The sequence below is a fragment of the Chiloscyllium plagiosum genome, chromosome 34 (genome assembly GCF_004010195.1).
Source record: "Chiloscyllium plagiosum isolate BGI_BamShark_2017 chromosome 34, ASM401019v2, whole genome shotgun sequence".
Lineage (NCBI taxonomy): Eukaryota > Metazoa > Chordata > Chondrichthyes > Orectolobiformes > Hemiscylliidae > Chiloscyllium > Chiloscyllium plagiosum.
This window is the reverse complement of record NC_057743.1, coordinates 18,699,759-18,711,903: the sequence shown is the minus strand read 5'-3', so window position 1 is coordinate 18,711,903 and position 12,145 is coordinate 18,699,759. Positions and strand designations below refer to the sequence as shown.

General features: G+C 39.1%; 1 protein-coding gene across 3 annotated transcripts in view; it reads left to right on the top strand.

The window, feature by feature from the left end:
• zmynd12 (zinc finger, MYND-type containing 12) overlaps positions 1 to 12,145 on the top strand; it is a 100,734-nt gene that overhangs the window by 14,823 nt on the left and 73,766 nt on the right. For all 3 annotated transcript variants that reach the window (XM_043675683.1, XM_043675685.1, XM_043675682.1), the window contains exons 6-7: positions 1,762 to 1,888; positions 5,623 to 5,768. In XM_043675683.1, coding sequence (XP_043531618.1) covers positions 1,762 to 1,888; positions 5,623 to 5,768 — 273 coding nt within the window. The remainder of the gene's footprint in view (positions 1 to 1,761; positions 1,889 to 5,622; positions 5,769 to 12,145) is intronic.

Here is a 12,145-nt window from a genome sequence, read left to right as displayed (position 1 = left end):
TGGAGGCTGGTACAATTGCAACATTTAAGAGGCATTTGGATGGGTATATGAATAGGAAGGGTTTGGAGGGATATGGGTTGGGTGCTGGCAGGTGAGACCAGATTGGGTTGGGATATCTGGTCGGCATGGACGGGTTGGGCCGAAGGGTCTGTTTCCGTGCTGTACATCTCTATGATTCTATGACTGGTCATAATATCTTCCAAAATGTATCACCTCACACATGCCCACATTAATCTCCACCTGCCACCTATCCGCCCATTCCACCAACTTGTCAATGTCCTTTTGAAATTCTACACAATCTTCCCAAGTTTATACTTCTAAGTTTCATATGATCTGCAAATTTTAAAATTTTGCCCTATAGCTTATGATATAGATAATTAATTTGCATCAGAAAAGCCAGGTTTCCAACACTGACCCTCGAGGAACTCCACTACAAAACCTTAAAAACATCTGTTAGTGATTACTCATGTTTCCCATCACTCAGCCAATTTTTAATCCTCCTTTATATCAATTTTAAGCCCTTTAACACTGAATTTGCTTCTCTTTCACCATAACAATGGTAGAGGGACAGATGCAAAGTATTCATTTGATACTTTAGCCATGCTCAATGTGCGAATTCCTTTTTAGATCCCTAATCTGCTCCACTCTTTTTACCACCTTTTACTATTTTGTAAGCCTCCTACGTCTTTTTAGTCTCATTTTATCCTCCTCAGTACTTACTTATCCTCCTAGTTTTGCTTTTATTAGCAAATCTGAATACATTACAAGGACAGAAAATGCTGTGAATATCAGGACTTCTGTTTCTCTCTCTCTCTCAGCACAGATTCTGCCAAAGTTAATAAGCCAGCTCAGTGATAATGTTTCAGTCTCTTCCAGGTGCTGCCAAACCTGCTGACCAGTTCAACTTTTTAATTTTAGATTTATAACATCTGCAATATTTTACTTTTGAACATATTACACTCAGTGCCCTTCATCTAAGTTATTAATATAGATTGTACACAATTGAGCCCAATTACCAAGATTCTTTTAGTAACCCTCTGATTACAACCTACCAATTTGAAAATGTCTTATTTATTCCTACACACAATTTTCTATCCATTCAAAAATCCTCCAACTAACATTATCCCCAGTCCTAAAAGCCCTAATTTTGTGGAACCAACAGTGGCAACTTATCAAAAAGTCTAGTAAAATTTCAAGAACACACCACTAATCAATTCCTTTTTACATTATATACTCAAAAGACTCCAGATTTGTCATCACACAGCTTGTGTCATGACTTAATTTCTTAATCATAATGTTTTTAGTAAGTGTCTATCTCTTGAATAATATTATAGCATGTTGCCTACTGATGAGGTTAAGATAACTGGCCTTTCAATCCTTTTTGACAACCATTTTTATTGTGACTCATTGAGCTGAGTACACCAATTACAGAGTCAGGGTCATACAATATGGAAACAGACCCTTCTGTCCAATCAGTCCACGCTGAACGTAATCACAAACTAAACTAGCTCCACCTGCCTGCTTCTGATCCATATCCCTCCAAAACTTTCCTATTTGTGTACCTGTCCAAACGTCTTTTAAGTATCGTAGCTATCCCTGCATCCATCACTTCCTCAGGAAGTTCATTCCACATGCAAGCCAGCCACTGTGGAAAAAAAAACTTTGTCTAATGTCTTTTTTAAATCTCTCTGAACAAGAAAAGTAATTATATGTCAGTTGTTTAAATGCAAAAGACATTTATGATTCATATTTTAAATACAGGTAACCAATATCTGGAATACTTTCCTGGGTGAGCTTGTTGAGACAGAGATACAGAAAACACTGTGGAAAGCAGGCCTCAGTTCGCCAGAACCTGGCACCACTATCGTGGACTTAGAGGATGTTTTCGGTCTGTATTATACAACTTACTTAGTTGTTTCCATAAAGAATGGTATTTTCACAAATTATGATATTGACAGGAAGTAAATCCAGCCACATTGCCAGATACACTTTAGGGCAATTCCTCCAATAAGGGTAGTCAAATTCTGGAGTATTTTAAATTTGTTTCAAATTCTCTTCATGTAAAATTACCTGTTTGAAATAATTATTGACTTGCTAGTTCAACCAATAAAGTGTAGGATGGCCAGAGAAGTTTCTGAAATTTTAGTATAACAAACAAGTTCTAATGATCAATAAGTAGAATAGATGGCAGCCTATACATAGGGTTATAGCAATAGAGTTAATTTAGAGTATGTCATAAACTGGATGTGCAGAGATAAAGGCTGAGAAGTGTAGGATAGCCGAGAAGAATGTTGATTATTGGGCAGGTGTTCATAGACAGATGTTTCTTGCGGTGTGGTGTGGTTTCAAAGCAGGAATAGAAAACAAAAAAAAATCAAATGTGTTTTTTAAAATCGTAGAAGACAAGGATATAAAGATTCTGATGCCCATATTTGGCCAAGCAATATCGTCATACATTAATTATACATTCAGTGGCCAACAAACATACATACTTCGTGTTCTCTTGTCTTCTGGTGCCCAGATGTTCAAATAATCACACTTTAAACTTGGATAGATGAGAGCTATTTTTCTTTAATACAACTGTCATGCTTGCCTGGTCAGATGACTTGATTATCTAATGGAGAATGTTTGGCCTAGTGGAATATTTACACATACAATTACTTCCTAATTAGTTCCTAGCTCTTTACAAACAAACAATGTAACAATACATAATATCCCCAATTCTTTAAAATGTAAGCACTATAACGGTTTTAGTCATTAACTGTGGTCTGGGTGGTACTTCAGTAGCTATCATTACCTCTTCCTGCTGTGGGTTTCTGTACTTCTGGAAAACGTTGCATGTAGACACTTCTCAATGTCTTTGTAGGTACCCATACAGTACACAGCTGATGTGGATCCACGTATATATTTCTCCATTCCCATGTGGTCTTCATGCAGCTTCTGGAGAAGTTCTTCCTCCATTATTTGGTTTAGTTGAAACCTAGCTGTTGTGCAGTCAGTGTTTTCAACTGCTTCATGGCTTCATATGCTCTGGCAATGTCAAGAGTTTGCGATATTGAGAGCTTGACCTTTCCTCTTTGAATTTTTATAGTTTAGGGTGTGCAGAATCCCAAATTAGTTGATTATTAGCCTTGTATTTGTATCTCTAAACTTAATATTTTCTGGCTATATTTTTCAGTGTCGTTACAAAGTTGTCTAAAGGCTTGCCTAACTCCTGACTTTAAATTGATATGGTAGATCTGATTACTTGATCTTGGCTGCAGTTCTATGCTGAATCCTTAAAAAAAATCTGGATTTCTGCTATCTTCTTCAGCACTGCAAGCCATTAAATAAAATAGTTTGTCTCCTGTCCGTAAAAAGGAAATAGCTAATCTTCGCTTCTTTGCTAGTGCCCGTTGGGAAACTACTGCTCTGGAGCCAACCTAATGAACTTCCTCTGGGACTGCTCCCAGTGCCAGTACATGTTTAGATAAAGATATAATCCATACGGGAAGAGGTAAAAAATATTAAAGGACAGAAAACACTGGTTTTCTGTCAATAGATCCCCTGATAGTAGCTGTACAGTGAGAAAGAATAAATCAGGAGATAAAAGTACATGTAACAGAGTCAGTATATCAGTCATGGGTGACTTTAATCTTCACGTAGATTGGGATAATCAGATTGGCAAAGGAAGCTGTGAGAAAGGATTAATAGAGTGTATTAAAGACAGTTTCCTAGAACCAATATATTGTGGATCTAACCAAAGATCAGGCTATTTTTTCGTCTGGTGATGTGCAGTGAGACAGATTTAATAAATAATGCCAGAGTAAAAAATCCCCTTGGAAGCAGGCACCATAACATGGTAGAGTTTATCACAATTTGAGAGGGAGAAACATGATTTGGGAACAACCGTGTTAAGCTTAAATAAGAGCCGGCTGGTGTAGACTAAGGACGGAGTTTAGCAGCAAAGACAGTTGAGGAACAGTGGCAGACATTTAAGAAAATTGTTCGTTGTTCATAGCAAAGACATATTCCAGTGAAGAAGAAGAACACAAGAGTTATCAAGCATTTAAGGATATTATCAGACCAAAAGAAACATTTGATGTGGCATTAAAAATTAATGGGAAATCAAAAGGATTGGGAAAGTTTTCAAAACCAATAAAATAGTGAGAAAACAAATGATGATAAACTTACAAGTAATATCAATGTGAAAAGCAAGAGCTTCTTTAAATATATAAAAAGGAAGCGAGAAGCCAAAGTGAACATTGGCCCCTTGGGGATGAGGCTGGAGAAATAATACTGGGAACCAGGAAACAGCAGAGGAGATGAATAAATACCTGGTATCCATTGGTCTTTGCAACAGCAATACAGATCTGATTCACTATTTCAAATGTTATCTACACACTGCATCAACTTCTGTCTGTAGCATAGCCATTCTACATAAAGATCCTTATCTGATTTCTTTGACACTGTGACTATTTAAAATTGATATTTCCTTATCACTCTCACATCAACCATTCTATCAAATTAATATAGAAAACATCTCATTACTTAATATGTAAAATGGAGAATGTTTGGCCTAGTGGAATATTTACACATACAATTACTTATCCCTTAAATAATAATTGAATTTTGCCTTAAATTAATAAAGAAACCTACCTGCAGAGAGCCTTCTCACTCTCACCCTCAACTGACTATTCGGACACTGCGATAATACAGTAAACTTCCAGTATTTTAGACATATAATTTTTGCCAGTTTATCAAGAGTGCCAGTTCATAAGGTGCTAGTTAAAACACTAATTTAAGAAAAAAAAAACTCCTCTTGGTCTTTGCTGCTTGCATGGAGATTATTTGAGTATTGCTTAAAAATATTGTCAAAGGTTTTCGTCTTGCTTACATCAAGGCAATTCACAAGACTACCAATATAAAAGACAGCAACGTGTTTAGACTGTGTAAGAGGAGAGTACTGATTTGTAACTAGGGGGATGTGGACAGTATTTTAATTATATCTTGGTTCAACATAAAATGCTGCAACATTAGCTCAAACAAATTTCCAGCAGGAGTCACCACATAATAAGCAGAGCTGGGAATCCTGACTGACCTTTGGTGGACTCGGTACAGATTGTAGAACTTTTAATTGCACAAATTAAAAATCAACCTTTGAACCATCCAATCCAAATGGTTCAGATATAAATTGTCTTTACAAAAGAAGCTATCAGTAGACCTTTCCTTAATGACTCAAATTGATGAATGGGTGAATAAAATGGACTTCATGTAATCAGGCATCCATAGAAATGGCAATGAATGATACAAACACTATAACTGCAACATTTCATATGTCACTATATCTGCAGCTAATGAGAGCAGGACAAAAGTGGAAAAATATGTGTTTCAACCTCAGGTATATAGTTGCTTGCATCACAAGGTTTAACATGGCTGAAAGATAAATGCAAATGATGTCCTCCCAGGCCATTGCTAATTTAATCAGCTATGGGAGTTGCGCAACTTATTTCTGTAACTTTTATATTTTCTCTCTCTTATGAGGATGTCATCTCCTTTTGGGTTATATGGTTACACAAGCTGAGTGAACAATACCTGAGTGAGATTCTATTTCTAAATACAATCACGTTGTGTCTCCTGAAGATGATGCCCAGGAAGCAGAAGCAGTTCAAGTTCTGCATGCAATTTTTGACCTGCGGAACCAAGAGTACCTTCCAAAACAAGGCAAAATTGGAAAGATTGCTGAGACCCTGGCTATGCTTTATTTCCTTTTCTTGGATTTCAAAAAGGTAGGATTTACATTACCCTATCAGAAGACATAACCTGAACACATGGACAGATTAAACTTGATCCAAATATGATTTTTTGCACTTCTATTATTGTTAAGTTGCTAAAGACGAGGATCAAGCTTTTGCCAAATTGATAAGCAATGAAACTTTATAGAAGGTCACAAGTGAAGAGATAAAAGGTCCTGTTGCATTATGATAGTACCAGAAAGGGCAAAGGCTTATTGAATGACTGCTTCATCGGTTATAGTACCAAGTCAGGCAAATGTGGAATCTTAAGTCCTACATCAATTTAGCAAACTGAACTATGAACATAAAAATTAACTAAGGTGTCCAACATCAACCTGTGCAATTTGCCAGTAGGGGCAATTGACAACAAAGTGACATTTTTGCCAATGATCATGAGAAGAACTGTCCATATCGGCTAAGAGGTGTTGTATTGTCAGATAAGCAATAGATAAGTAAGTTGCAGTAAGGTGCTTTGAGATAAGTTAGCACCTTTGGAAAAGGATTTCTACTTTGGGGAATGATTTCCATTACCTATTAATTATATCCCACACAGGGCAGGAAGCAAATTATATTTACTACTTCAAATTCATCAAATCTCTATTCAGCCCATCGAGTCAGCACCGACCCTTCTAAGAGCATCTCACCCACATCCAGTCCCCCAACCTATCCTGTAATCTCACATTTACCATGGCTAATCCTCCTAGCCTGTATATCCCTGGACAATGCAGAATAATGTAGCATGACAAATCCACCTAACCTGCACATCTTCAGACTGTGGGAGGAAACCAGAGCACCCAGCAGAAATCCATAAGATGCGGGGAGAAGGTCTGTGTGGTGTTTGCACAGTCGCCCAAGGCTGGAATCAAACTTGGGTTCCTGGCCCTGAGAGGCAGCAGTGATAACCACTGTGCTACCATGCTGCCTTCTCGATCCTTCACCTTCTAGGTCCAGTACATCTCCCGGCATGGTAAAGATTGCACTATGGAACACAATTCTCACTCATTATCCAACAGCACTGATTGCACACCTTCTGCTCGAAACAAAGTTCAAGATTCCCCTGATGGCTCAGTGGTTTAAAATAATTATTGGGGGCAGTACCAGAATAAATCAGTGTGAAGCCCAAAGGTTGAACTGATACAGTATAGTTAAAAAAATGAAGAAAATTTGAGTTTATATCATGCTTTTCACAACTACCACATCTGAAAGCATTTTACAACCAATAAAGTTATTTTTGAAGTTACTATTGTAATATCGGAAAGGCAGCAGACAATACAGACAAGGCAAACTCCCATAGCTAGCAATGTGATAATGACCACAATTTCGTTTTGTGTTGTTGGTTGAGGAATTAAATACTGGACTAACAACCAAGGATGAATCATCTGCTGTTTTCCGAAATAGTCCATGGAACCTTTCACATCTAGCTGAGCGGGCAGATGGAAACTATATAATCTAAAAGACAGCATCGCTGTCAAAGCAGCACACCCTCAGTACACTCCCTCCTGGAATGGGATTCGAGTCCAGATCCACATATTTCACCTTGCTAACAACTAAGCCACAGCTGGCACTCAGTTAATTTCATCTGTTGCAACAGTTGGTTCATGTAATTGATTTATAATAATACAAAAGAAATAGTAAGGAGTAGGCCATTTGGCCCTCCAGCCTTCTCTGTCATTCAATAGGATCATGACTAATCCAACACTCATGTCCACTTCCCTGCTCTTTCTCCATAACTCCAGATTCCCCTCCTGCTCACAAATCTATCTCAGCCTTAAATATACATAAGGAATCTGCCCCAACAGCTCTCTGTGGCAAGGAGTTCCAAAGACTTTCAACCCTCAGAAGAAATGCGTCAGCTCAATCTTAAATTCATGCCCTTTGGTCCTAGACTCTCCAATGAGGAAAATATCCTGTGAGATTTACCGTCACGCCCTTTAAGAATCCTCTACATTTGAATGAGACCACTTCTCATTCTTCTAAATTCTAGTGAGTAGAGTCCCATGTTGTTTAATCGTTGCTCATAAGACAATTCCTCCAGACCAGGGATCATCCAAGTGAACCTTATAGCGGAACTATATCCGATGAAATGACATTTTTTCTTAAATAATGGGGACCCAAACTGCTCTCAGTGCTCCAGATGTCTTCAGGGATATCACTGATTTTTACTTCCTTATCTGCTTTTATTTTCAATTTAAAATTCTCCTTAACTTCCTCAACTAGCCATAATTTGCTTATCCCTCTCTGAAAATTACCCATTACTGGGATGTATTTTTGCTGAGAGTCATGAATTACTTCTGTGAATGTGGAGGTGTCGGTATTGGACTGGGTGGATAAGTCAGAAATAACACAACATCAGGTTATAGTCCAACAGGTTTATTTGAAATCATTTGAGATCACAACTAACCAAAGGTGACTGTGTCAAAACAGAACAGGAAGGAAGATTTTACAATACAGAACAAAATGGTTGGGCTACATGTTTGACATGAACCATACTACAAACTAGAATGGACTACTGCAAAAGCGTACCAACAACTGAACAACCAGGAACACTATAGACAACTACTTGCTGATCCGACCAAAGAACACACTCATTAACTTAACAGACTGATCAAGACCTTTGATCCAGACCTTCGGTCCAGACCTTCAGAGTGACCTATGCCCTCTCATCCCATGTATTTCTTGCACAGGAGACTCTACTGCCTTCCGAAGATACACAAAGCGATAGATCCAGATGTCCCACCTATCAGGGAATGGAACCTTGTATCAGAACCTCTCCAGCTTTGTCAAAGGCATCTTGAAACCCATTGTACAAGGAACCCCCAGTTTTTGTCACAATGCTACAGATATCTTACAGAAACTCAGCACCCACAGACTTGTCGAACCAGGAACATTCCTCATCACAATGGGCGTTTCGGCACTCTACACCAGCAACCCCATGATGATAGCTTCATTGCGACAGCCTCAGTACTCAAAATCAATAAATGCCAAATTTCAGGCGCCATCCTATAACTCAGTTGCTTCATCCTCGATCACAATGTCTTCACCTTTGATAACCAGTTCTTCATCCAGACATACAGAACAGCAATAGGGACCAAATTTGCACCCAAATATGCCAACATTTTCATGCACACGTTCAAGCAAATCTTCTTTGCTGCGCGGACTTCAAGTCAGTGCTATAAAGCAGTTACATTGAAGACATTTTCTTCCTTCAGACTCATGGCAAGGAATCACTGAAACGACTACACAGTATATTAACAAGTTTCATCCCACCGTCAGAATTCCATGGGTTACTTTTCAGAATTAGTCTCATTCTTGGACACATGCATCTCCATCATGGACAGTCACCTCAGTACCTCACTCTACCTTTAGCCCATGGATAACCTCACGATATCTAGCTTCCATTCTAAGCGTGTTAAAGAAGCCATCCCCTATGTTCAAGCCTTGTACATACACAAGATCTGCTCAGATGAGGGGGAGTGCTGAAAGATGTCCTCATCAGAACAGGATACGATCCTCAACTCAAAGGATCGCCAGTTCCAGCATGCCACAATCAGAAACCGCTACAACCTCCTCAGAAGACAGACACAGGACATGACCAATAGAGCACCCTTCATCATCCAGTACTTCCTCTGAGCGGAGAAATGACAACATGTTCTTCACGGCCTTCAGCATGTCATTGATGACGAACATCTTGCCAATGTCATCCCTACAACTTCACTTCTCCCTTCAAATAATTGCCAAACCTTAAACAAACCATCATTCGCAGCAAACTACCCAGCCTTGAGGACAACATCAACCACAATAACGCACAACCCAGCCACGGCAACCTCTGCAAAACATGCCAGATCATTGACATAGGTACTACCATCACATGTGGGAACACCACCCACCACGTGCACAACAGGTACTCACGTGACTTGGCCAGTGTTGTCTACCTCATACGCTGCAGGTAAGGTTGTCCCAAGGCATGGTATATTGGCAAGACGCTACGACAACAGGTGAATGGACACTGTGCAACAATCACCAAACAGGAATGTTCCCTTCCTGCCGGAGAACACTTTAGCGGTCAAGAGCATTCATCTTCTGATCTTCAGGTAAGCATCATGCAAGGCAGCCTTTGAGATGCACAATGCAGAATTGCTGAGCAGAAACTGATAGCCAAGTTCCATACCCACAGAGATGGCCTAAACCGTGATCTTGGATTCATGCGATGCTTTCTGTAACCTCACCATACTGTTCTATATTTGTAAAATCTTCCTTACAGTTCTGTTTTAACACCATCACCTTGATAATTTATGATCTCTCTACCGTAATTAGTTTGTAGAGTTTTTGATTACTTGTTACTTTGGTTAGACTCTTGGCATGCAACTCTTATACCTATCAAGTTATTCCAGCCATTTGGTTCGTCTCCACCATCATGTTATTCTTAATTTTTTGTAGTTGTCTCTCTGCCTCAATTAATCGGATCATGTCATCCCTTCACTTGCTATTCAGCTGTTGACACTGTATTCACACTGTCTGACACTTTTGATCAACTGCAAAGACTTATTAGTTAGACTGTTGACTGTTTGTGGGTGGCACAGTGGTTAGCACTGCTGCCTCACAGCGCTAGAGACCCGGGTTCAATTCCCGACTCAGGCAACTGACTGTGTGGAGTTTGCACATTCTCCCCGTGTCTGCGTGGGTTTCCTCCGGGTGCTCCGGTTTCCTCCCACAGTCCAAAAATGTGCAGGTCAGGTGAATTGGCAATGCTAAATTGCCTGTAGTGTTAGGTAAAGGGGTAAATGTAGGGGAATGGGGGGTGGCGGGTCGGTGTGGACTTGTTGGGCCGAAGGGCCTGTTTCCACACTGTAAGTAATCTGATCCAAGTAATCTAATCTAATTCCATTTGCACAATCTGTGCCGATAACTTCTGTGCCTGTGTGCTTCCCTTCACTTCAACGTTGAGCTAATGTGTTGTGTGTTCTAAAAACTGCTCTCTTGATTTGTTTTTTTTAAACTTTCCTTTTATTTTTTGTGGTTCTTAAAAGAACCTTAAAAGTAGCAGCACTCAAAAAGCTTGTGATTTTAAATAAACTTGTTGGACTATAACCTGGTGCATGAATTCTGACGTACTTCTGTGAATGCCTACCACTGCTTGCTTACTGTCATTCCTGCTCATCTATCCACGCAGTTCATTTTATTTCTAACTCTATCCTCATTTTAACTTTAACCCTATTCTCATTTCATTGTAATTTCCCTTAAGTTAAACACAGTTGTTTGTGACCCACACTCTCAAAATGAATATTAAATTCAATCATGTTAACTTCACTCGTTGCTAGAGGATCTTTTACTCGGGTCTTTTATTAAACCCACCTCATTACTCATTACTAGATCCAAGATAGCCTGCTCTCTAGTTTGGCTCCAGAGATATTGCTGTAGGAAACTATTCCCAATGCACTCAATGAATTTGTTATTGTAGCTAACCTTTCCAATTTGATTAACGAAATTAACAAGATGATTAAAATCAATCATAATTATTGCCCTGTTCTTTTTACATGCTACTATTTGATTTATCACCTTCTCTACAGAGTGGTTACTGTTTTGGGGTATGTACACTAGTCCTACCAATATCTTCCATCTCTTGCTGTTTTTGTTTTTACCTTTGCCCAAATGGACTCGACATCATTTGAGCCTGAATTGTCTCTCACAACCATCCTCATTTCCACTTTTAATACCAGCACTATGCCACCACCATTCCCATCCCTCTGATCTTTCTGAAAAATCAAACATCACTGAATATCAAGTTCCAGTTTTGATCTTCTTGTAATCGTGTTTCCACAAATAGATCATATTCATTTATCTTGATTTGCACCAGTTTGTCTCTTATTCTGAATGCTTCACGCATTGAGATGCAAAGTCTTTAAAGTTTGTTATAATATCAAACTTACCTACATTTTTATGGTTCCTTGCAGCAATATGAAGTTTACATATTCTGTCCCTTCCTTTTATGGTTACAATTAGCCACATTATTAACCTGCAATCCTACCTTCTCTTTTACATTTGATTTCCTAATTTTTATGCAACTTAACCCCAAGCAAAATATTAGATTAGATTAGATTACTTATGTGAGATGAGAGAAATCATGGGAGGAGATGAGCACATGGACATTGTTTGGCTCAATTAAAATGAAGCTGAAAATGTGTTGCTGGAAAAGCGCAGCAGGTCAGGCAGTATCCAAGGAACAGGAGAATCGACGTTTCGGGCATAAGACCTTCTTCAGGAATAAGGAAAGTGTGTCCAGCAGGCTAAGATAAAAGGTAGGGAGGAGGGACTTGGGGGAGTGGCGTTGGAAATGCGATAGGTGGAAGGAGGTCAAGGTGAGGGTGATAGGC